The following is a 27,941-nucleotide window of genomic DNA, read 5'->3' as shown; positions in this document are numbered from 1 at the left end:
GGAGCTCACTAAAAAGAAGACCAATAAAGGTTATATAATTTTTTTAACCGTCACAAAGACTGTGTACTAGTACCGATAAATGCCATCATTTCATCACAATATCACTTATCTTAAACTTTGCATAGAGACTACCTTTCCTCTTCTACCCAGACTACATCCAGTGGCTGCAACATCCCATTGTACGTTATTCAAGAATCTCAATACTCAACAGTAATTGCAAATGGAACACACAGACAATACTATCAATATGCTAATACTATGTACGTTAACTACATTCCACTTTCCTTTCTGTACAGATTATCCTACCACCGTAAAGTGGTGAATGGGAATGATGGTTAAAAACAAATAACAATAATTGTATGGGCCATGCGCATCCTGAAGGCTATGGTTTGAAACAAAAGCATGACTTGAAGTCTTGCATCACCAGATGCCATACCTCCAGGTGCCAATGGTCTGGTGGAGGAGAACCCATTGGGGCCCATGAAAATAGCTGGCAGTTTACATTTACATTTATTTATTTAGCAGACGCTTTTATCCAAAGCGACTTACAAAAGTGCATACAGCAAGTATAGCGACAGTTATCAAAGCTCAAAGCTTTTTTAAAGCTTTTCAATATCATTGCCAACTCATTTTAATGCATAATTAAGTTATTCTGTTCATGGTAGAATAAAAAATGATATCTTTGTAAAAACAGAACAAATGCTGTCATACTAATGCTTTGTATACCCTATTCAGCTGACAGGACAGAAAAAAATCCTACTTGGGCAAAAACCATTCAAGGTAACACTTATTTTAAAATATTAAAGCTAAGCTAGAAGAACCATAGTGTATGCCAATTACACCGACTCTTATAAACTCTAAAAAAATCTTCTTACATGTCCTTAATTACAGACACATTACAAGTTCTTCTGAGGAAGATGGAGACCTTGGAGGAGAACCAGAGAGAGGCTTTCCTTCTGCTCAGAAGAACTCAAGGAAGATACACTGAAGAGGTGCCTGTTATGGACCTACAGGTGGCCCAATCGCAGGCCGAACTCCAAGAACTTGAGGAGCACCTTAAGGTGCTGGAGTTCCGGAAAAGAGTGGTAGGTGTTTGGATGATACTAAAGTAAACTTAAGCCATAAACTATAGCTTACATATAGCGTGCAACATCATTTTGATACTAGTAAACAATTAAGCAATTTATTGTAATATTCTGCTTACCTTGTTCACTAAAAATGTCCAGTTGTCCTCTCAGACTGAAATTAACGTGGCCTACTCCGTAAGCCCACTGATGTTGATAGGAAATGACACTCACCTATTTTTTGTGCTTCACTGACAGAAAGGAGCTGGAGCAGGGACGGACTGAGATGCTTGAAGATCGAAAATGCCTATGGCCAATATTGAAATTTATTGAAAATAAAAATGTTGACTGTGACATGGTGGAGAAAATGCCTCTTTTATGACTAGCGTAGGTTATGCATCAGACAAAAATCTCAGTCCTCCTAAGGTAGCAGGTAGCCTTTTGGGCAAATGAGGACAGCAGAGCATGCAGATCCGCCCCCCAAAAAGTATGTAATTACAAAGGTTGCCAGGACGAAATATGGTCGCCAGGACATTTAGGTTACGGGCTGACAACGTCACAAAATTACGTTGCCGTTACGAAATAGCACCTTTCACTTTCCCCGTTGCCGCGACGTCCGACTTGACGTTGTAGCGACGTATGTTTGGTCATTAAATTACATTGCGGCAACGTAAGGGCAACGTGACTGTGTTAGCTAGCTACACGCCATTCAGTCAGCACTAATGTGCTACTTGCGCTGACGGTTGCTCTGTGTGCTAATAATAACAGGCTACTGTCACTGGGCCTCATTCATCAAAAACTATCGTATTTTTTTTTTTCTCAAAAATAGCAGAAACGGTCGAATCTTGTTGAAAAGTGAGTCCGAAAAAAAATCACATTCATTACACATGGGGAAACGTCGAATTTCGTTCTTACCTTGTTCGTATGTTGACGAATACCATCTGTTGTTCATAATCGCGTGTTATCTGTTATTAGCATAAGTGAACGCCTGCAATCCCATACTAGTGCATTCTTACTTCTGAGTTTTAACCGATGATGCCGAAAGGATAAAAGAGATGATTTCTCTGATTCAGAAATGTAAACAACCCTGAAAGAAGTGGATACGAGAAAAATATATGTAATATGTATTTCGAAATGTAAGCAGTGGAGTGTCTGGAATATCGGCAAATCACTTGTTAAAGTATGCACGACTTTTTTACGTCAGAAAGTTTGTGCTTTTGTTGTCTTGTCTAACAATGAAATCTGTATCCGACACATAGAGAGTATGTGTGAGAAGCCTTGACAGATGTAAATCGGGGATAAAAAATGCACAGCTACATATGTAGTTCATACCTTGGCGCAAAGACGCTCATCAGTTCTGTGCAAGTCTAAATAGTAACCGTGCTCTCTACAGTGGACACAAGATCCTCTCGTTGCCGTTTATCTGGTGAAAAATTAGTGCCTTGTTTCAGGTCCATATTGTGGAGGACACAACGGACCGACGTCATCTTGCACACCCTCTCCGCCGTGTATAAAATCATGCCGCCTGCTCCGCCTAAACACATCCGCCATCCCCCAGCACTGATGATAGTCGCTTGACCTCAACTTTTTCTTTTTTTATGCTCTTCACTTCTCTGCACCTGGGTAGTCTACTTCACTCACCTGCTTTTATCTCAGTTCTTTTCCTGTGATTTTTGTAGTCCCCGATAGTAGTGATGTGCGGGTTTACTTATTTTAGTTCGTTTCACTAAACCGACGTAACTGTGATTCAGATATTTGCCTATTACAACAATGCAATGATGATGAGAATCCCAGAGAAGATCTCTGGGTTATTATTCGTTTATATTTGTTCAATGTTTTGCAAAGAATTTTGTTCACTTGGCCGCTAGCTGTCATGGCTAATTAAGAAAATATATTTTTTGGAGTGACAATTGGACAGAAAAAAGCCATTTTGCAAAAGCACTAAGAAAACACCATAAATCAAGAGCAAGCAACCTGCAAGACGTTCTCCAAAATGAAATAATAACCTAGAAAATTCACACCTCATTTACGGGGCTTATTCAGAATACTCTGACTGCCATGTATACAGGAATACTAGCAATGGTCATATTTCATAGTAAATACTATGTAGACATCAGGATAAAAAGAAACAGCTGCGGGTGCACTGAGGTCTGTCTGGGGGTGCAATGTACCCCTAAGCACCCTACAGTGTGCATGTAAATGTAGTCACTGCCGAACACACCCAGGGGGAGGATGTGTCAAATACTACCTGCGGGGGGGGGGGGGGGTAGATTAGGAACCTACCTCATTTGCTGAAATCAACGAAGTTTACAGAAGGAGAGGGCATTATTCCCCACCATGTTCTTTTGCTACCACTTGAAGAGACAGTAAGACAAACACATGAAAAGGTTTTTAACAGTGTCCTCTTTCATTCTCTAAACCTCCTCACTGAAATTTGTTGTACAAACATTTCTGCCCCTTTGCACTTAAGATTTCACACTTTATAAAGATCTACATATGCATTGCCAGTCGGAAATGTTTTTCAAATCGTGATGCCAATCCATAAAAAAAAAAAAAAAAGTGTTTGTGGAAAGAGGGCTTACAGCCAGGCCAGGCCTGACGTCATTTAGCCCCTATGCGGGATGTCAGCTCTAAAGCGGTCAACCGCTGATGGTAATCCAGAAGCAGTGACAGAGAGAGGCCCAGCATCTTTCCTTGATGTGTGAAAGCGCGCGCTGAGAGACACATCTGCCTCGTGGAGTGTACACAAGGCGTGCCTGCAGTTCCGCAAACACCGACACGCTTCCACTCCGACACAAAGACACGGAAACAAACATACGAAAGCAGATATCCCCGGGGCTCTGTCAACAAGTTATGGAGACATGCCAAAAAGGGAACTCCTCTGTGAATTCCTCAGGTTCACACAATCTACAGTGTTAGATTTTGATTTTACATCATACCGTTTATCTATTTATATACCTGCATTTGTTACAGTGTTACTTGACCTGCCCATAGTTTTAGTCTATATATGGCTGTTGGCTATTGAATTAAACAAAGCAAATGTATAATTCTGGGTAGATACCAAAGGTGTTCCCATAGGCATTGTTAGTCTCATATTAGCCAAACGGAAGTAAAAAAAAAAAAAAAAACAATACTGGATTTATGGTGTCCTCAATAGGAATGTAAAGGTTTGACATTTGCTCAGGAATACCGCATGTTTCAGAGCTATGGTTGAATTATAAAGGGTACTCCTCACTGTTTTTTCAGAATATTTTGTTTATGCCTGCCTTTATCATTAATTCCTCTGCCTGTCATTTTGTTTGTAGTGCATGAGCGTGTGTGTGTGTGTGTGTGTGACTGAATGGATTCCAAGTAGCCAGACTGTGACATCCTGGGGAGATCTATCGGATCAAGCTCGACAACAAGAAGGAGAAAATCCAATTTCGTCTACAACACAAACATCTAAGGTGAGTCTCACAAGACTTTTAAACACTGAGCCCCGCTACCTTCAACACGCGAACACTGCCACTGACATTTCTCCACAGGTTTGTGTGCGGAGGTGTGGAGAGGTCGGGCGATTCAAGTGTGCGGAAGCCAGCTCTCAATTTGCCACATTATTGACAGAAATGAAAAACAGCGGCGAGGTGCGACTCGGGCTGCGATGAGATCACTCCTCTCCATCTCCCCGGCCACAGCGACTGTTTGTCTTCGTTAGGCAGATACCTCTCCTAATACATCAGCCCATTGACGACAGGTCCTTATTTAGCACACCGCTCCAGACAGAAGCTAGAATTAAAGTCTGTTGGTGACATACTGTGCGCCACAAAAGAGCTCTGAGACTGATGGGTGCACTTCCAGCCACACATACCTGTGAGCTCTATTACAGGCCATAATCTCTCTTCAGCCTCTTGCGTCCCTGTTTTTATGAAGAATTCATGTGGCAAGGTATGAGTGTGTTACACACAACTGGGGAAAATGTGTAGCTCATCAACAGATAACGGGGATCTTCAAGCAACAGATTCGTTAAAACACTACAGAGATAGGCCCAGCATTATGGGGGTGCTTAGGGGTGCATTGCACCCCCAGACGGACCTCAGCGCACCCCCAGTTGTCTGTTTATATTCTGCTGTCTACACAGTATTTATGACTTTTTGTGCACCCCCGTGTATTGCAGTTGCAGAGGTCTCTGTATTTTCTCCTGGCTCTGAGCCTGTACAGAGATATTGCATTGAAGAGACAGAAGTGAATGAATCCACCTGGTAAATTTTGCATGTATAGCGACCTTGAAGAATGACGTAACAGTTTGTCTGTATTCGTCAAATATGTACCAACTGCACATGTATATACAATAAAGGCATATGGAGTTTCCACAACACTGCTGAAAATACTAGATACAGCATGGGAAAACCGTCAATATATGAGCCAACAACTGTCACATATGAGCCAAAATAAAATGTCATGAACAGACTGATCACCACACGCACAAGGATCATTTCTTAAAGGATAATTCAACCACAGTTTTAAAGGTATTTGCTTTTATAAACATACATTGTTTTTCGCCTTCTTTTAAGACGAAATCTACACAGAAGAGCCGTTCAGTTTTGAAAGGCAATGAAACAAGTGGGATTTTAAGTATATTATGCAAATGACAGAATGAATTTTGACATCTCTCTCTCTTCCTCTGGATTGCACAGCCTTGATCTTCATGTGCAGTGCTAAACTAAAGGCAGAGAAGAACAATGCTGAATGGATCGATGCCAGTCTCAGCCGAAGTCTTTCAAAATGATAACACCCACCACGAAAACATGTGTGGCATAATGCACCCAGCAGGGCCACCTGAACTCCTCTGCGGTGCTCATACTGAGTTTATAAAGCTGCCTGACTTGTTGCAGCAGCATCTAAAATCAAGTATCACTGCCAATTTACTGGAGAGAGGAAAAGCAGTGTGCAGCGTCGCAGCAAGAAAAATTCTGAAAAAAAAGAAAGGGATAATTTTCTGCTCTCCGACCTTTATGTATAACGTATTCACTACACATTTTCATAATACCCACTAAACTGTGAGGTAAGGGATTTAGAATGCATTTGCTTTGTGGTGCAGTGCTGCTTTAATTACTCGGGGCTGACTGATACACTTAAGATGGAATCGTCCATCCTCAGCAGTCCAGCGGTCAGTTTCAGGGACGGGTGATTGTGAGACTGGCATGTGGCTGGCAGGCTGGCAACCATGTAGGCCATGGGAATGTTGCCAGCAGCCGTAGCTCCCCTGTAGCCCTCTCCTGCCAAGCAGCTGAAGCTAAATGGGGCTAGGCTTGCTTAGGGCTTGGACGGGAGACCTCCTGGGCAAAGAAGGGCCTCCAGTAATAAAAATTCTCAGGGTTAAAAATAGCACTTGAGTGTGGGAAAATCTAAAAATAAGAGTAAACCTTGAGCTACGGGTAAGGAGTCGGTCACGAAGTAATTCATCAGTTCGAGCAATTCCTAACATTGCTCATAAACTGGCAACAAGTTAGGAGCGCTGATGAAGTCCGCTAATGACTTCAGAATATGTTCAGAGAGCTGAGAGTCTGAGGAAAAATTGCTGCTGCAGGTCATGAATGACTGCAACAAGCTTGCAATTCACATCCAAACCAGAATGTCTTCAAGGTCTAAGATGGCAATAAATTAATAAAAAGACTGATTCTGTTTATGACTGTTTGTGAACTGGTAATCAATTTTACACAGCACTCAGATGAGATGACACTTTGGTTTACTTAGGCCATTAACAATCTATATTCCTTTGTGCATGCAAGCACACATGTATTCATTTGCAGACGCATACAGTTAGCATAGAGACATTCATTGCAATCCTTGCAATATTCTGTACAGAGGATGTGGATATTCTTTATAAGATATTCCTAACATGTGATTGGATACAGCATTGTGCTGCCGTCGATTAACAGTGAAAATGAAGTCCAATATTCAGTTGACTTTCCAAAGTAAGAGATTCTGCTCAATTCATAATTCAACTACCCTTCCCATGAACAAGCTTCTCAATTGGACATGTGGCTGTAGAACCATCTTTACTCAATGCTTCCAATTTCTTACACATTTTCAACAATCGGGGTATTGTGTTTTCTTTTTTTAACCTCTGCACTCTCTCCAATACAATGCAAGCCAAAGAAGATCAATATTATTGCCCCACAGAAGACAGTGAATGCTTCTTCCTCTTGCACACTACTGTCTCCTCCAATGTGCTTCACTGTCTGGAAATGGAACTGTGAAAGAACCATTGTTATAGAAAGTTCCAGGCCTTTTTATTTTACAGTACTTCAATTAAAAAAATGAAGTGCAAAGACTTACGAGATAGCTGCAGCATATCATCAAGTCATCAAAACATTTCAACAACGCCCTGCACAAATTAAACTAAACAAACTACAAGGACTCAGCACAAAGAGTTGAAGTATTTAGCAGACGATTTTTGCATTTGCATAAAAATAAAACCATGTTTGCAAGTAAGGATACAAAAACCTTTCCAAGCAGGCTCATCAGCGCTGATTAATGTGAGGCTATTATGCAAGAAGCATCTCTGTTTCTTTCATGTTTTTTTCCTTTTTTTTGTCAGTCAACTAATTAATTTCTGAAATGTCTTGATGACTTGATAGGACAAGTTGTTTTGTGAAAAGGACTGCGACGGGGCTTTCACTGAGAGGAAAAAAAAAAAAAACACAGTTTCCATAAATCAAAAACATGATCAAAAGACTGCATTCTAACTCTCAAAGCATCGGAGACACAGTTACATTATCAGCTCCTCAGTGAAGGCTCGCAGTTCAGTTATCTATCCATTAATCAGCTGAGATTTGTAGTCTTCAGTGTGGCATTAGTGGGGGGGGGGGGGGGGGGGGGGGGACTCCCAGCATAATGACAACAGCGTGCACTCCGGTGACAGGTGCTGATTGCCACCGCCGACAGATTGGGGTGCATCAGTCCTGGAATAGATTGAACGTGCGCCAGGGCCACTTACAATGGGGAGCTGCTCTTTATTGCTAAATGTGATGAGAAACGGCTGGGGGAAGTGAAGTCTGTATGGGTGCCGTTGCCCCTGTCTAACCTCGCCCGGGATCAATGTGGCGCACCTCGCGGCATTGTCAGTACGTACAGGAGTAATAGACCACGCACCGGCCTGGATGTCGCCGTCTCTTTTCACAAGTTCATCATCATCAATATCTGAAACCCGGCCTCACAGTCCCCCTCATTATCAGAACCAATGGAGATTGTCCTAAGCCTGATTAGCCCCAAGCCTGAGAGCAAGAGAAGAGGCTTACAGTCCCTCAGATCTCTTAGATTACTGCAGTTGGAGGCTTTTAATTAAATCAATGAAAGCTATTATGGCAATTACAGGAGGAAATGAGAACACATTGTACGAGGCTCAATATGTTTAGTAAATGCTGTCACTGTTATTATCAAGAAAATGGCAGGGACTAATTTCACCTTAATGATGTGCCTCTGAACAACAGCCACCTAAACAATGGCCTTGGCATGGGCTCAGATGTATAAAAACCACAACCTGTAATGTGCCCCCCCTACACACACCCACACACGTACATACCCTACATGCACTTTCGCCAAACATTAAACAGACCCCATGCTTCACTTTCCCTGTTCCTTCTTAATATCCTAATCTCATGAAACAAATTTTGCCGATCAATAATTCATTAGTATGAAAAGTGAACTGGCAGACACTCTCTCCACTTCAAGGTGAATAACAATTTACCTTCAAACAGTGATCAGAGCGGCTCAGCCTCCATAACCAGAGAGGCAGTGAGAGCCGATGTTCATTACCATCCGCGGGCCTGCTGTTTTCACACCACTCTGCCTGCTATTCAAATGCAAATCTTCTCACCCAACAACTAGTCCCCTATCTTTGAGCGCACCAGGCTAAAATCAATCATTACTGCCCTCATAGTTTTCTTAACACAGGGTAAAAGGCACATCAGTCTTCAGACATGAATTCAGTGTTTTTACTACATTGTAACTGTGGCCATAATTTGTCACTAACATAAGGTGCCTTCGTCAGGCAGTGGTTCTTCACTTCAAGGTAGAGATGTACACAGGATATATTTGCTTCAAGGTTTTTTTGTCCCTATCTAGAGCCATCAGACATCTCAGACATACTAGCTAAAATATCAAGCACATTACTTCTGTTTGATAGCAGTATAATGGTTCTGCCAGCTCTGCAATTACAGTGTCATTCAATACAAAACTTGCATACTAATTACAGACTAATTTGTGCAAAGATTAATCAAACACATCATGAGAAAAACAATACGCTGGGTGAAATATCTACTGAAGCGGACTTCATCATAACACGTAAACAATAATGGAAGAACATGTTGGAATTTATGCAAACCTATATTTAGTAGAGGGTCTGTTAATCACATTAAAATCACCAGGGCTACCATAGCTGGTTCACAGGAATGAAAACAGTGGAATACCAACCCCCCCCCCCTCCCAACACACACCACACACAACACACACAACACCCCACCTACACTCCGATCCTTTTCTTCCTCACAGCTGGGTTATGACAAATTAAGAACCTATATGAAAACTAAATCCATATGAACCGGTCCATAAAAGACACACGTATTCTAACACAAAGTATGCTGTTTCTGTTTGTCCGTGTTATGTTATGGCACCAGTTAGAGGCAAACAGAAAAACCTCACCACTGAAAACAACACAATGAACAAACAGCAGATGAAGCTGACAGCCAAACTCCTAATAAACTGCTCTCTTAGTAAAGTGCTCTCTTACTCAGTTCCACAGTTCCTAATGAGTATAAATGTCTAAGCGTCAGGTTTATTTTCGTTGCAAAGTTATTACCTGCTGCATCTACACAACTTTAAATAGCTGAGCTAAAGATGTTAATAGGATGCTAATAAGAAATACAATTTCAATTTTTGTAGCACTTTTCAACAAATTCACAACGTTTTATAGAGCAGCACTTATAAAACAAAAGAAAAAATATCATGGGCAACACAACCACAATTAAAAATGTAACTATGTGACAATGTATTAGCGCTAATAACGAGACTGTAGCTGATAAGGCACAGGCTTGAGGGGCAGGGTTTAGTACCTGACGCTTTCAGTTCCGTAGCCTCACATCACCAGAGGGAACATGCAGGGGCATAGGGGTGTCGCAGATGAATAGAGCGCTGACATCCAGTCAGTGCAGAATGTAGAAATCTGGAGTATAGTGCTCGTAACACCGGGGTGCACCCATATTGAAGTTTATTCAGCGTTCTGACTGGGGCACCAATCTGGACTGCATTACACGAGAGCAGAAACTCCATAACAAAGCTGTGGACTGTAATTACAGCTTACCTCATAAAGAGTGATGACTCCATTGGTCTCATTGGGTGCTTTCCACTGCATGAAGATCTTCTCCTCGTAGGGACTGCTCTGAATGGACTCCATAGGGACCGCGCCAGGCACTGGGGAGACACGCACACATAAATATGAATGTATTGCGTATTTTAATCCACAACGAAACAAAAATCACACAAAATGATTCAAGTGTAAGATATCTGGATGCTACCATCCTGCATCCCACTTGTGTTTGTTGGCAAATAAATGGACATTATTAACAATTCATCATGCAAGTCTTTGGGATTTAGAGGAACACACACACACATTTATATATGCAAGCACGCAGTCACTCAGAGAAGCCTGCACCGGAAACACCTTCTGAAGAACAGGGCGAGTGTGATGACCCATATCTCAGGGTGGACTAAACCCCCGACACATAGAGATTGTTTCAGCAAAGATGTGTCAGGAATGAATAACTCCAGGGCAGCCAGAGGCAAGTGAGGAGGAATGGAGCCATTAAGAAACAAACCTTCAGGACCCAGGTGATGTGTGTATGTGCCAGTCCGTGCAGCTCTCCCCTTTGCCGCTCCCCTATAAATACCAGTCAGTTGGTGTGGGGAAGCAGCGAAAAGGGTGTGGACGGTGGAGGAATAAAGGCGTCTTAATTTGTCTGAGCGCAGGCGCGAAGACGGCGCCCATGGCTGTTCCTCAGGATTTGATCAGGCTGGTTTTTAGGCGAGGAAATTTCCTTGGGGTATTCTCACTGATTTCCTATTCATTTATGGAAGTCTAATGAGTTTAATTCTTCACAGCCAGGAAAGTCAGGATAATAGCTTTGTTAAAAGGCTGTTTAGTCAAACTTAACAAGCACACGTGGGGTATGTGCATTACACACTTTCCTTATTAATTGGTCAGGCGGACAAAAAGTATGTGGCAAGTGAATAATGGGATATATCACACCGAACAGACCTGAGAAACATGGCCATCGTGTATCTCCTCCATTTTGTTTTCCTTCAGTTAAAATAGCACTTTGTCATTGAAATGAGCATTGCCACTGCTGGATACTACATTAATTTTAGTTAATTACAAGAATGACTCCTCTAGTAAATGAATCAAGTTATCGAACAGAACGATCAAATGTTCACTTCATTAAATCCCTACCTGTGTGTGTGTGATTGTGTGTGTGTGTGCGCGTGCGTGCCTGCGTGCGTGTGTGTGTGTGCATGTGTGTGTGTGTTTAGCCTTCCATCTGAACAAAGCATGAGGAAAAAAAAACATTTTACTTTCTCCATAGTGGTCAACTTTATGTGGACTCAGACAATAATAATGAAAAAACAAATGCTATTTTCACACACAATGCCAGGAGCTTTGATTCCCTCAATGGAGTAAGCATATTGGATTAGTGGAACAATAGACTACAATTAGATCTGTAATCACATTGTACGCGTTATCTCTATTCCTGTGTGTGCGGAGGGGGGCCAGTCTTCATATAAGAGATAAATTGGCAGTGTAACACATTAATAAAAACTTGATTAACTTCCTGCATAGAGAATCTGAATGGCATGTTTCATTAAGTTGCCAGCGCAGACTGCATTTGCATTTTTTTTTCTTCAATGATAATGGCCCTGACACTTGCGGCTGTCATTTTACGAAGGTGAAAAATCTGCAAATGTCAAGCTGGCTTCAGCTTGTCTGTTTGCTGAGCGTTCGAGCATGTGGCCAGTAATTGATGATGAGGTTTTGCTGCCATTTACTTGTGTCATGTAACAATTGACAGCTATATTTCTGCCTCGCAAATACCCTCCGGCTTTGATTGGTCTGCATCTTTGGTTTGATGCTGTGTGCGTGTTGCCTTGGCTTATTGTTCAATGAAATGTTTGCATACCACAACATCAAAAAGAAACCATAAGCCCACATTGGGAAAACACAGAAAATACAAAGCAGACATACGAAAAATACAAGGACAGAAGGTTTCATGTCTGACATAGTCAGTAATTAGTGTTCTTTGAAAAAATGTTCTTGGGTTTTTCTTCTTGCCTTCCTTTTGTGTGTCCACACTGCAGTTTGCACTTAAGGGTCACTGTATCAATTCCTTCTCACAACAGACCTCAAGTTACAATATGTACTGGCAAAGCCAGATACATGGTCTGTGACTGTGGGTGTGTAGAGTATGTGTATGACTGTGTGTACCTCTTATTCTGCAAGCCTTGTCTACAAGTGCCGTATGAGTAGCTGGGTGGCTCCCGTGTGGTTCAGACAGTAAAAGCACTCGTTCCAAGGGAATTGATTGGTTTCATTCCATCGTGACTCGGGGTGGGTAAGTTGGCCAGGGTCCCCCTGTTGCTCCATTCTCGAAAACCTGGGACTGCCGTGGGCACCCATGAGCTCCTCAGATAGCATCAGGAGAATGTACCTATCCTCTGGCCACATATATTTCCTGGTGTACTATGGGATTTTCACAGTGTGAAAATAGTCACAGTACACGTGCGAGTGTATTGGAGGATTGCATGTGCTTCACCCTAACACTGAGCGTGGGTGCAGTGATTGTTGCTGCAGTGGTGACTAGTATTAATGCTTAATTGGCGACTACTAAAAACTGTGAAAAAGGAGGTAATGCAAAAGTATAAAGAAAAACAAGAAGAGGCACAGGTGCAGTCTGTCTGGGGCTCTGCGAAATCTTTCCCTCTGAAAACACACCTTCCTCTGGCATCTTAGAAACAATACATTTGGGAGAGGAAATGAATTAGCCAACAACATGTATAATATGTTCCCCTAAACCAAGGCAGTATGTGGTGCTTTTCCTTCTTTTTTATTGCTTGGCATTAAAAAGAGGCAGAGAAAAAATTAATTGTAAATGGATCTGATACGTTTCAGAGACCCCGAGGGAAAAATACAAATTAAACTCTGCATACAAATATACACCGATCTGAGAAACGGCTTTACACAAAAGCAGAAAAAGCAATAATGTACAATGTGATTTTGTTTTAACTAAAACACACCCCATGAAGTCTCAGGGTGAAACAGAGGGTTGTTTTGCTCTCATTTGTGGAGTTTTATTTCAAGTGTAGGGGTGGTAAAAAGTATATATGCATGAATTATAGTACTTTCATAGCTTGACTATACATTGTAATTAAACAACGCGACTCTTGACGAGCATGAACATCCCTCTAAATAGCAGTATTTAATATTTTCTTAATTCATAATGCCTAATTCAACCCTGCATGCCACAAATAAGTGAGCCTCCACCCAAAAACTTAGTCAAGGCAGATAAATGTTCATAAGAAGGCTTGCTGTCGGAAGACCTCAGCTGTCTATGGTCAGCACCACCATAAAAAAGCATTCCAACTCCTTGATCCACCGAGTGAAACTGAGTGCAAATAAGAGCCTAATGACAGCCATTAATTTTAAAATGTTTAAGGGCAGGTAATTCTAACATACAGACTGCATCAACAACAGCGGAGGATTTTAGCTGTGCCATTTCATCTCTACAGGGTGAACGACTTAGGATAAAATCAATTTGATTACCTGTAATGGAGGTTACGATAAAACCTTAGACCTGCAACACTGGCTGGGCATGAAAGCCACCTTTTCTGGGCAATACTCTTCCACCTTACTGCCATGCACAGGTGCACCAAGATGTGACCAAGCTGGAAATCCTGTGTCCACTTGCAGCCAAGTGTAAGTAGTGGTGTGGTTCAAATCAGGTCACTCCAGGTAAAAATGGCTACCTTATCCTTGTGCTTACACAACACGTGGCAGCACTTAGGGCATTTACGGAACTGAGAAAGGAAGAAGCAGTCTGCCATGCCGCCAGAATCACGCATCACAGATCACGTGATCACCCGCAGTAGGAAGTGATGGTGACAAAATGAAATGACGTCTTTGAAAGTAAGAGCATGTCTAACCATACGGAGACATTTTCCAACCAGATGTTCAATCACTTTGAAGAAATTGTTTGCTGCATTCGAAAAAAATAGGGAGCTTTTTTTCACTGTTCTTTTCACACTGGGGTCTTTTATGCATCTCCTAGCTAGCTATATGTGAATCAAAAACACAGGCAAAGAGAGAATAACTGATTTTTAGTTTCAAAACACACAATGCAACAGGTTATTAAAATCTGTGAAGGTCCATCATTTTCCACCCAGCCTACAAGCTTCTAGAAGGTGACCAGGTGCTATTTTTAGCTAGCTAACTAGCTGGCAGTTTCACTGTCTGCAAGTTGCTTAGGGCAGTCAGGTAGGGTAGAAGTGTGGTGTAGGAGTAAGGAGCAGCGCTTGTAACCCAAAGGTCGAGGAATTGATTCCCAGGTGGGTCACTGCTGTTGTACCCCTGGGCAAGGTACTTATACTGAAATGCCTTAGTACAAACCCAGCTGTGTAAGTGGATGTAAGGTGTAAGAATTGATAAGAGAATGTGCTAGGCAATGTAACGGAATGTTTACCACCATGACAGACCAGGTGGGAAAACAGCAGACATCTTTCCATTGCTAACTGCATCTCAAGAAAATGCTAAGATTTTTTTAGATGGTCCACTGACTATCCACTCACAGGTAACTATGCCTATTGTAAACTACTGATTCCAGTCCTTGTCTTGCAGATAGACTTGGAACAAGGATCACCACTGAGAAAAGGCTCAGCATGGGGAAAAGAGAAATGAAGGAAAAAAAAAACATCACTGGCCTGGAGCGTACAGAGACACTTTAGAGCAGACAAGGAGAAAGACTTCTTTCCATTGTTTCCAGTGTTTTCCCATCAATACCCTAAGCATCATTCTATCCACTAAATAAGCATCCCAGTTTGGTTATATTTCTTTATCACAATCACTCACAAAATTCAGCAGCAGCCCCATGGCCCAACCCACAGGGTAGCCCTAAAATCATTATTTTTGTTTGTTTTTGTTTATTTTATTAGTTTCCCCAACCCGCATAACCCCCCCCCCCCCCCCCCCCCCCCCCCCAGAATCTGGCACATATACAGCTTAGGAATCATGGTTCTCATAAACAAATCATCACAGGCAAACTTTGGAAGTGTAAGATCCACAACAAGAAAACAGTGGCAGTGGAAAATGAAAAAGAAGGAAACACTTTTGTACTTACCAAAGAAATATACAGAAGTAAGGGAAATGGAGTTTTCACTGCTCATATTTCCATACTGAGGAAAGACTAATCAGCAGAAAGCCGTGCTTATGTGAAAACTGAATACAATGCATGAACCACCAAGTCAAATCCCAATTAAGCACCTGTGTCTTTTTAGAGGTTTAATAATGTGATTCAGAGCTATTTAGTATTTAATTAAAACACCCATTAATCTATGAAGATAGGGCTTATTTATTTATTTTTCTTTCATAAAAAGAAAAGAAACACTTGAAATTGAAAGCATATTCAGGAAACATTGCATTCAACTATAAAACTAAAGTCATTATGCTGGAACGGCAATTACTGTGGTGCTGGAGAACACAGCACACACTGTGTACTAATTATAAAATTACAATCCTGAGATTAAAGATGGCAAAATAAAAGGCAATTAACACTTTCTGAGATACCGGTGCTCTCGCACTCACAGAGGACAGTGCTGAAAGAAAGATTTTTTTTATTTAAATTCACAGAAAAATGGTGCATCTGCTACAGCGAAATAGATGTATTACAGCAGATTAAACCTGCAAAAAGCAGTGTGAAACTTTATACAGCTCTGTGTAAAATGGTGATTGCTGCAGTAAAAATGCTGACACTATACTAATCCAATTCAAAAATATCCATATCAGTCTTTTGTTGAATGTAGAATTTAATCAAGTTATTTTTTTCTATGGGCATAGAAAGAAAGACAATAGTATTCAGTGCCAGCACATAACATTTTGGATATAAGTTGCTGATCTTGATTATACAAAAGTGTGTCCACAATGCAACAGGCCAGATTTCACCAGCCAATATTTATTTTTGATGTCTATGCTCTGACCTTGCATCAAATAGATAGCACTGTAGCAAGCCGAGGTCTACAATCAACTTATCATTTGCCGCTGTGAAAACCATGTCTGCTAGCAGTGATATGAAAAAAAAAACAATCTGACGAGATCCGAGTTGAAAGATGAATAATATGTCATCTTCAGTTTTAACAATGGAAGTTTGGAGCTGAAGACAAGCGTAGCAAACACATCAAAATTTTTTCACCCAGCTGCCAAAAACCAACAAATGAAAAAAATAAATAAATAAAAGAAACCGCATTGTTATTAAAGCCGTTGTGGTAGGAGGGGTGCCCAGTGATGTCTCACTATGTTTCTCCTAGTCATGTACTGAACAAAAGTGAAAATTATCTATACATATGGCAGATTTACTGGTTTCATGCATATACGCACAGATAAAGCTAATTCTTGTAGCACCAAAAATGTTATCACTTTTTTGTGTTTTTTAAAGGTGGGGTATTTCCCTTTACGTTATATTATTGTCATTACGCAGACACTTATCCAGAGCAACTTACAAAGGTTACAGTTTTCACATGTTATCCATTTATACAGCTGGATATTTACTGGGGCAATTCTGAGCTAAGTACGTTGCCCAAGGGTACAGCAACAGTGCCCCAGCAGGGAATTGAACCAGCAACCTTTCAGTTACAAGCCCTGCTCCTTATCCATATGCTACACTGCCATCCCTTGCCCTCTGGACAACATGAATGTTTTTTTTGGTGGTGATTAGAGAATGCATTTATGAAAACTGGTGTGTGTGTGCGTGTGTGTGCGTGTGTGCGTGTGTGTGTGTGTGTGTGTGCGGGTGTGTGTGTGTGCGTGCGTGCGTGTGTGTGTGTTCGCATGTGCAGCTCACCGTCCTCCTCCGTCTGCTTGACGATCTCCTCGCTCTCCTTCCGCCCCTCCGGATTGGCCAGCACCAGGCGGAGCCTCACGGTCACGAAGGGCCGCAGGCCGCGCAGGGTGTAGTGGGACGAGGTCTGGATCAGCTCCTCGGCGGCGAACTCCTGCTGGTTGAAGATGTACTGGTACTGCACCGTCAGGTTATAGCTGTGGCACCGGGTCACTGCGTAGCCGAAGGTCTCCCACTGCAGGGTCAGCTGGCGGGCGCGGATGTCCACCACGTTCACGTTCTGGGGACCGTGGACCGGATCTGAGGGGGACACACATAAACTTTCATGAGCGTGAACTTTACCTCCTGAGAATCGGCCTGCACGGGGTTGTGCACCGTCATTGTGCTGGGAGCGCAACTACAGCAATGTCATGGCACAATGACAGCAGTGCAGTGGTACTCAGGGAAGCAGGCCCAACCTTGCCATCCTACTTGAAATCACAGAAAGAAAACTCTTACTCTACTGTAGGCGAGACACAACAATCTCAAGCCTTTCCTAAGAACCTGACGGACCGTGCCGACTGCTCTCCTGTCGCGTGAAAGGTTAAAAGCAATATTACCACTCATTTAATGAGCTTACTTAGGACTGTTGAGCTATTCAAGCCTCCTAAACTCTTTAGAATTATCTATATTACTCAGTGTGCTTTACTGGAACAGCTTGTCTCAGTAATTTGGACACAATTCATTCCTGACTCAGAGGGGTACTCAACCAAAAAAAAAAAAAAAGCGTATTATGAAATCTTGTTCCTTTCAAGAATAGTTAGTATACTTTCTACCACACCCTCACCATGAACTGGCGTACTTCATCAGTGTCACTGTCACCAAGCATCCAGCTCCGTGGCACTCCTCATTACATGAACTAAACTCTCTCTGCATCTTCTGAAACTTTGATTTAAAAAAGCTTTTAGTGGCTTCTGGTACCAAAACATTTCTTTCTCGTACAATTATTTCTGCAATTGCTACATTTAGTTTGTCCATGGGAATATTTTCTTTATGTAATCAATTCAGCTCTTACAGACTCTTCACTTATTATTATGCTGCAGTGTTCTAGCTTGGCAGGTAATAATAATAATGATAATAATAATAATAATATCATTATGGCATAATTACACATACAAACACAAAATTGACTGTAACGCTAAAATGAAGAAAGTAGTTTCTTTAAAAAAAAAAACCTTGACTATCCCTAAAATAGAAGTCATTTTTTAATCACCTCATCATCCTGCCTCATTTCTAACCACTCGTGGGCATGTAGTGTACCTAAAAACTTCCATTCATACACTGGAGTTATTGGAATGGAAAACATTCAAAGGATTTAATGGTGACACAACCTTGATTTAAAGACTTTAATTAGAATTTAAAGTAATTAAAAAATAATTTAGTCTTTGGTGGTGACCAGATGATGTTTCCATCTTTCATTGCATATTGTGAAAATTATGGCACGACATACCTGACTATGAGGTTATACATCTCTAAATTTAAATGAAATATAAAAGACTGAGCCCACAACAGCTAGATGCGATCATTTCAGCATTAATCGAAATGATTTCTTCTGGTTTTATTACAGCAATAAATATTTAGATGGATAATTTCAGGGGCAAAGCCAATCTTAAAAATGATTAAAATTATACTCTTGCGTAATTATACATACAGCCAGCTCCATCACAATAACAGAGGATGTTTTTCAATTTAATGTGAGCTATTGGACATCGAACAAGCTGCAACAGTAATATTATCCTAAAGAGGAGATTGTTAAAATACAGCTTAAATCCCACAGATAAACAAACAGAAAAGAAATTACATTGGAGGGCAGAGCTATCTCCAAAGTATGAGCCGTGGTATATCTTGGGGGAAATGAATGTGAAAACGTTTTTCTCTAACAGTTCACTGGATGAGCAGGACTTATGAGAAGACCAAACCGATCAAAAGCAAAGAACACAAACGGAGCAGTGGGGCTTCAAAACATACATAAATGCATAATAATGAAGACAAACCGGGCTGTCTCACTGCCAATGCTGACGGATCAGCCAGGCCCTTGGCAGAAAGAGCCTAGAGTATTAGATGGTCACAATGACGAGACTGAATACAAATCTAAATATGCAACGCATCAACATTTCTCCCATCAACACCACTGTGCTACACAAAGAGCTCAGAGACCCTATATCCATGCTGTTTGTGCAAACAAAGCACTTCTTTAATGCAAGGCTATGGGGGAAAAAAAAACGAGGATTCTCACTGGTTAACAACAGCGGCCAAAGCCGATCTGCAAAATTGATAGCAAATCATGCTGAACACGAAAAAAACGAAATCCCCCCGTCTCAATGAGTCTGATTAAAACTAATCTGGGGCTAATCTGGTTTTTATTTTGGAAAACAGGTCTAAGAAGAAGTTAATCTGGGTCTGTAAAATCCAATATGTATGTAACTCACAGAATCGGCACACAACTGTGGCGTTCACCCGCCTAAGATATATCTTTATTTCTGCTGCTAATGTGTTCGTCCTTGATCTTTTGGACCGACCACTTTAACATCTTCAGTTTACTTAATTATTAATTATTATTCCTTTTCCGTTCCTCTGTCGAATATGCAATGAGAAGAGGCAGAAGTACCCAAAAGAGAGTGGCCAATGCAAGGGGTGGTGTTTAAGGCGTTACGAGCGCGAGGCTCTCGATGCAGGCAAGCCCTCAGTACACGCCAAAGAGCAGCGCCCGGGAGACAAGCACAGTGGCATGGGTGGGCCCCTCCACAGCCCAGGTAGGGGAGTGGCGCCCACAGCAGTTGCACCTGATAGATGATCCTGGAGCGGGATCATTAATCCCCGGCTTCGGTTGGGGGGTGGGGGAGCTCCACGGAGGAGAAAACAGGACGGAAATCAATCTTATCGCCCCGGTTCTCCACGCCGCCGTTCCGCCACTCCGCCACATTCATCACACCGTGCTCCCCTCACCAGAGCAAAGAGGAAATTGCAAGCAATAAACATATCAATGGGTACCCACGATAGCCAACTGCACGGGGCCCACTTTAAACCAAGCAATTCCGGAGGAAAAGGGGAAAAAAAAAGACGAAAACATAAAAATAGGATAAGTCAATGTCACCGGCTGCTGCTCAGTTCGTCCTCCCCAGAGAAGGACCCGAGAAGGGCGTTGTAACTTATGCTTGTGTTTTACTGGGAGAGTTTTGTCATTTGGTCTGAAGGAACCTAAAAAGGCACAGAGCAATGGCTGCCCACCAAGCAGAGAAATCGGACAGCACATTCATCACTCCTTTGGCCCCAGAGTATTTCCTCTTAAAAATAATCCCGCCATAATTTTGCAAAGGTGGACTTTTCACCTACAGCCCTAAAGAAAAAGAAATGCAATTTTGAAACCTTCAATTGACCTCAGTCCATGTGATACCAGTGGTATATCAGCCAAAGCGAATATTTGCTTTTTTCTCTCCAACAGTAAATATTGCTGTGCGATTCCCATTCCAAAACCCGAGCCAAAACGAAATTCAGGGGCCACCGAGTCAAAGTGTTCATAGAAATATGATGCACCCTATGCAATCACATGACAGAAATTAATTGGATTAACATGAACGAGAACAGATGTTCAAGCTGTTTTTGTTACGGGTTTTTAATTACTCCGTTGTCATTGCTGCTCAGATTGTAATTGATTCCTCAAATTGCTATGCAAAGAAAGCGTGTAAACAACAAAAAAATTTTAAACTTTATTCCCCTTTTCAGCAATATTATCTCCACATCAGAAAAGTGCACGGAGAATCACAAACTGGACCCTTCATTTTGTTTACTATGGTTAAAGGTTTCTTCCTCAGGGCAGTGGAGTGCATAATTGGTTGGCTAGTGCTGCCCAGCCTTCTCTGTACCATGGTAAAGGCTCATTTCTATTCTGATCCAGCTATACTGCCTGCTAAACCCACAGGGCTGTGACAATTCTAGCTTTCTAAATTTGCAGAAAGCGGCTTAAAGTGATGCTAAATGGAAACAATTGGATCTTTGCCCGGAGGTTAACTACCTGCTGCTGAAGCCTAATTACCAGAACCCGGGAAAGCAATGACAGAAAGTCATGAGCGGAGACGTGCTCGCTGACCTGAGCCAAGTGCCATTGTTGCAGTGGAACGCTCTGCCAGTGACAAGTGCAGTCTTTATTCGCACAAAGGCGGGCTCGGCGTAGGAGCGGCAGAGACACCGATCACCCGAAAAATCCTGTCGGGCCGCACGCGCTCCTGGGAGGCAGAGAGCTCCACCTGAGACACCGACCTCAGGTGCTTGGCACACGCCCACGCAGCTGCCACTGGCCAATCAGTGCTCACCCCCACGAGGGAAGAAATGACGGGGGCGTCAAACATCAATAACATTAATAAACGATAAAGCCGATGAATTCGACCGCTGCTACAATGAGGTGAGACTGAGAAAAGGCAGCGTGGCTCAATGGCGGGTCCCGGGAGTGCTTAAGAACGTAAATGGCAGGCTTTTATACCTCGCAAAGCCGCTGATGTGCTTTTCTTCCCCCCCGACGTCCGGAGTCATGCCTTTCAGCCCTGTCCCCAGCTCTCGAAAGAATCAAAACGAGGTTGAAACAAATTACGGAGGTAATAATGAGCCACTTTAAATGAAATGGGTTCCCATTTGCCTTTTTCCCCTCACTCTGGAGTAGACACAAGATTGTAAATGAACGCCGGGAGTGATGATGGAACACAGCCATCTCTTCAAGGAGGCAACATTGACATAAATCGGTCGGCTACAAAAATGTGCAAACGTTTGATTGCGTTTTTTTGTGCGCAGCAATGGTTGAAAATGCAATTTTTCCATATTTCCTATGCATGCTTCCATGGGTATCGTGCAGGCAATGTTTGTTAGCTATTTTCAATTCAAGTGTTGCAGTGGAAACAACAGTGAAAATGATAATGTGTCACTCTGATGTCAGCCGAGGAGCAACGGCTTACACCACAAGAGATCAGCTTATGTCACAGATACTCTAATCTTGATTTCCTACAAGAAGAAAACTCTCTTCCTGGAAATGACCAAAGTTGTAATTATCAACTGTTAAATCACACCTGTCTGGGAATCTTTTTTCCTGTGCCGCATGTCGAGAGCTACTTCTCCAGCCATCATCTCTCTCTCTCTGTCTCTCTGAACATCCCTGTCTCTGACTTGATTCAATGGGGAATTGGGTTCTGATGGCATACGTGAAGTAGAGTACTGAAGTAGGGAACAGCAGATCAGAAAATGTATTAGATGTAAATTTATATCTGCTGCAAGACCAGTCAAGGAGCAGCAGGTCATTCTCTGGCCTTTAAGGTCACACTCTATACCGGTCATGTGGGTGTTTTTCCTTGTTGGTCTTAATTGTTTTCTGTGCAGTTGCTGCACCATCTCTCAATAGAGGAAGGTGAAATAGACCCTGCAGCAATGCCACTGAACAGAGTGTTACTGTCCTTTGCTCTCCCATTATCAACACCGATTCCCTTTATTTCACATAAGTGCTATTGATCTTCAACGGATCTAGACAGGATCAGCAATGCCTGCTCGCTCTGAAAAACCTTTTGTCACGCCACCAAAGAGCACAAGTGATAAATACAGCAAAGAGCCACAAAGTCAAACTCGTGGAAGCAGTCACATACTAAAGCCCATCAAAAAGATCACAGTTTACACGGGGTACTCAAAGCTACCGAGTCAACCTCGTGTGGCATCAGACCCCTTTGAGATACATGTTACAAATGCATGACCCTCAATATACTTATGTGGACCTAATGAATTTTATTGCGGATCTTGTGGGTGTCCTTCTCACCATTACCAGAAAATAAGCATCTTCACTTTCTCCACCAGATAGGCTTTGCATTGTTATAGGCCCATAAAATGCTGTGGGTACACTCCGCAGACACAGAAATAGGCAAATGAAAGAACTGGTTCAATCCGCTAAATAAATAAAAAAGGAACATAAAAGATTGTTTGTTTGTCGAATTAGAAATTAGTTTGTGACCTTTTTTAAAGTGACCTACTGATAAAATAGGCTGAAGACACAAGAAGAAAAACATCTTGTTTCCTCAATAAGCTCAGAAGCCAGGAGAAATGCTGTGACCTTTTGAAGCCCCTCTCATATGAGGTTTTCTTCCCTGGATTAATGAGCCGCATTTCGGAGAAACTATTATTTCAGCAGTATGTACACACACAATTTTACATGCGCACACACACAGACACACAAACGCACACACATGCGCACGCACACACACACACACACAAACACACACACACACACACACACGCACACACAAACACACACATGCATGCATGCAGACACACATGCGCGCACACACATACACAAACACACATACACACATACACACCACACACCACACACCACACACCACACACCACACACACACACACACACACCCTTGGCTCTGTCCTGCCCAAATTCTTGCTGTTTGCTCAGGCAGGAGCTGCCAGGTGAGATGCAAGCCTCCTGACTGTTAAGTATTTCTCACTGCCTGTCCACACCGGGCCACAGGTCACCCTCTTAAACACAGCACAATTAGGAAGGCTGGCCACTGGAGCGGAACAGAGCACAAATGCTGCCTGAATTATCTGCTGTTGAGCTCATTGAAACCAGGCAGGAGAGATTCATTCCACAGCAATGCAAATCAATAACAGTATACACAGATTGACCTGTTCACCTTATGCCTTAAAGTGCATTAATTAATATGTCTCAAATTCATTTTTATATATACATTATTCCATTTATAAGAACAGACAAGTCTACTGGGCACATGATTCATCACAGTGTGAGAAGGTGAAGCTTACATGTCAAAATTTAAATTTGCTTCACCAGAATGGGCATAGCTCAACAAATATGATTTTGCAATGTTCATCTAAACAAGCAGCCAAACTTGGTAAAAATCATCTGAAGAATATCTGTGAGGTCACAAAATCAAAAAAATTTGACACAATTAAATAACATCAATGAAATAATCAGCGGTAACAATTGCAAAACAAAAATAATTCACCCAGGCATATTTTTGTACTGCCTTCACTATACAAACATTTAACAGTAAATATAAATGTCATTCTAATCCCCCTCTATAAGCTCACCAAAGCTCAGTTTGTTTTTTCAGTTTTCCACAAGAGGACATTGGCTCTTCAAAGTCCAAGCCCTATTGACGGTTTTCATCCCAAGGCTTTTTGCAGTTCTCTGGATCAATAGCAATTGAAAGAGTCATATGCACAAAGCAAGCACCACATTTTGAGTACATTAATTTCAAAGGAATTTTTTAGCCTACAGTAGAGAGTGAGTGGCGGTATTTACTTTACATGAATTCCACCCCGGACCTGACATTCTATGTGTACAGAATTTAAGGGGGTCATTGAAATTCCGGGCCATGGTATTAGGGCCTAAGATTCACTGTCGAATAACAAAACAAATGTTTGAACCTCTGCCTCCTACAAACTGAGGGTTATCTTGGATCGCATTATGCACAGAGCTTACAGATATTGCTGTGGTTTCCTTGAGGACCTGTGTACTCCCGTCTTAAACGCGCATGATTCTATTCATGCAGGCTTGCTTTGGTTATGAATGCATCATCCTTCTCACCCCTGCTTCCTCGCCTCCCCTAGTCATACATAACCACACTGCTTAGTCAGAACTCTCTCCTTCCTGAGACACTGAAATGCCAGCTCACGTACAGTTTACCACTGACATGGAGTCGCAGGAGTCCAGAATAAGCCACCCCTGACCCCATTAGTTACTACTTTCTTAGTTGTTAGAGTGCTGCTACTTTGGGAAGCATCCAGCAATACCTTTCTAGCTTGTTTTCCTATGTTTTGGTAGAGAAAGACTGTGGAGGAACTGCAAGTTGCGTGTTTGATGTCTGGTGAAACAGGGTTGCTTTGAAGGGGAATTTATCTCTGCTAAAGAAAAAATCCTGTCAAATCGGTAAAGATTGGGTATGTATTGTAATTTGTCCCTGAGTCTTTTGAAAGCGTAAGCCATTAATAATGAAATGTAATAAATGATTTTTACAATCGGGTTGCTCCAAGCCATTAGGGAATACTTAATTAAAACAGGAGATATTTAAATTGGAGCTGTAAGTACATTAAACTATATACATAGTTGACAGAGAAGCAGGGCAGAATTTGTCCCTCAGAAATAAAGTAGTTTTAACGTTTTCATTAAGAATAATGGAATAAAAAAAATCCCTTTAAATTCTTGCTAAAAATTTCCACCAACATCAAAAGAGGTAGCTTACCTTTTGAGCCATCTCCCATTTTTTGGGAAAGGAATCTGAATATGCAAGTAGGGCTCAGTACATTTTCATATACTCCCAAAACAACCTACAAAAACAAGGATCCACTCCATCACCGAGGGCGCTGGAGAGAGTGCTGAAAACCCATTCCAAGGGGACCACTTTCCAAACAACTTTAATGGCATGTCTTGGGGTGCAGTTGGGGGGGTGGGGGGAGCCAGGGGGGGGATTGATTTGGTGATTCAGTGCATATTCGTATTCCGGTACGGCCACTTAAAAACAATGGGGAGAGAGTAAAGTAATCGCCAGCCTCTGCTGACTGATAGCAGGGAGACTCACTCATATTCCCTCCCAAAAAAGGCCGGTATCAAGAGATCCTTCTCGTTATTATGCTCCCTTCAGCTGCGTCTCAGCCAGAGAAAGCAATCACCCTTCCCCTCAGAATCAATCAGACCTGCACTCATTCCAATAATTTAGCCTCACTGGAGGAAAACAACTTACTCGCTACTGCTCTGGTAATGAGTTCTCACAATGAGGATCATGATACATCAAACAGCCATGGAAATTCTTCAGGTACCTTCTTAAAGTTCGTGAAATAAGCTGTTATATTCATGACCTGGGGATCGCGTGGAGGAGAGGGAGGGGGGGGGGGGGGGGTTGTATGTGCATTTGTACAGCTTGTACTTGGTTCTTGTAAGCAATCTGAGGCCAGAAGTAGAAGCTGGCTCCGTGATGAGACCTGAAGTGGTTTCTCTGAAGGGATGAAAGTGAAACAAGCGTACCCTGGATACAAGGAAGCATCAGCAAATGCAGGTCTGTCATATATCTGTGAATGTCTATACCTTGACAGCACCGCCACAGTAAACACACACTGAAACACTATGTAGCCAAGAACACGGCACAGTCTCTGACTGCGTCTGAATTGAACTTGCATTTGCTTCATTCATTCACCGCATGCACCAACTGAAAGATGGATATGTTTCAATAGGCAGCGTCTATGTGTGTAACTTTCATTCACTTCCATATGTTTTATCTGCACTCCCATACTGACAAATTATTCACATCTTAAGCTACAGTTAGGAGCCCTGCTCGTTCATTCTGCATCACCATTCCTGAGATCCAGCCGCCCAGCTGCATACACATGTCTACAAATAACTGCTTATTTGTAGGTATTTGTTGTTGTCACTTTTGACGTTGTACACAAGCACCACAAGAGACACTGGAATCGGAGTCATATTCCTGGTATGTGTAGAAGCATGCTTGGCCAACAAAGTCTGATTCTCCTTTTACAGAATTCACGTAAGATTATTACTGGCTAGCAGCTTCATTGAAATGATCTGCTTTGAATAAGAAATACTAAAATGCATCTGATAAAGGCTCACATTTTAAGTATGTAGAGTATTCATAGTGGCTATTCTCCACACATTCATTAAATTAGGCCATGTGGATCAGACTATTTAGGACTCTTTATGCATTGTGAAGACAACAACAACTCGTCAAACTGCAGCTGTCCTTCAGCAATTCATCAATTCAGTTCTTCAACTTCTGGCTCCGCCTGAACCGGAACTTTCACTTATCAGCAAACTGTGCATGGCTGATTTTGGTCATAAAACAGATAAATCCCTCCAAGGTGATGATGTAATTCAGCATTATAGCCAGATCACAACGTTGATCTGCTCGTGCTCCTCATCTCGGAGGTACAATATATTACATTACGTAATGTTACATTACATTACATTCATTTAGCGGATGTTCTTATCCAGAGCAACTTCCAGTACAATAGAACAGAAGTGTATCCATTCAAGTTGAATGAGCAGCAGTGTCAGCCCAGGCTAACAACACTGCCAGACCAGTGAGTGTGAGCATAACACTATTCAAGCCCTACCACAAGTTAACTTGTGCAACCTGACTAGACAATGGACTCCAAGACATATGTATTGTATCATACATACATTGTATCACATCAATATATCAGTTCCAGGAACTGTAATCACAAAATCCCAAGGAACTCATTCTGCAGGTGATTTGTAGGAGACTAGGCCCTAACACTTCCCGTAACGTACTTGCACAGCTTTGATTTCCTGTGAACTTTGACATAGATTCAGTTTATTATTCATATTCTGCACCTTCTGTGTGCCATACCATATCTGGACTTACTTTGCGTGTTGTCTGTGAATACTTGGGTGACTGAAACTTCACTCCTTCTCCCACAAGCCTTTCTGGGGTCTAGGGGTGACTCATTCAGTCGCTGTTGACTTCAGGAAACTAATTTATTTGTGCCATTTTTTAAACTCGGCACCATTTCCTACCATTACCAGATGGTGGCCATCTCCTGAGACCAAATAGCCTTTTGTCATCTGATTCATGGGGGGGTGGGGGGGGGGGGGGGGGTATGCCATATGGGTTTGCCAGGGGTGGGCTACAAACACAAGGTATAAACAGGTGAGGCAGAACAGACAGCTACA

The 27,941-nt window shown here is 42.1% G+C and overlaps 1 protein-coding gene across 1 annotated transcript in view; it reads right to left on the bottom strand.

Annotated features, from left to right (window-relative positions):
- ptprt (protein tyrosine phosphatase receptor type T) overlaps positions 1–27,941 on the bottom strand; it is a 225,580-nt gene that overhangs the window by 101,101 nt on the left and 96,538 nt on the right. Inside the window, exons 9-10 of the mRNA XM_036530574.1 lie at positions 17,201–17,497; positions 10,405–10,514 (exon numbers count right to left, since the gene is read on the bottom strand). Of these exons, the coding sequence (XP_036386467.1) occupies positions 10,405–10,514; positions 17,201–17,497 (407 nt within the window). The remainder of the gene's footprint in view (positions 1–10,404; positions 10,515–17,200; positions 17,498–27,941) is intronic.

This window comes from Megalops cyprinoides, chromosome 6, assembly GCF_013368585.1.
Source record: "Megalops cyprinoides isolate fMegCyp1 chromosome 6, fMegCyp1.pri, whole genome shotgun sequence".
NCBI lineage: Eukaryota > Metazoa > Chordata > Actinopteri > Elopiformes > Megalopidae > Megalops > Megalops cyprinoides.
This window is presented reverse-complemented; position numbering and strand designations above follow the sequence as displayed.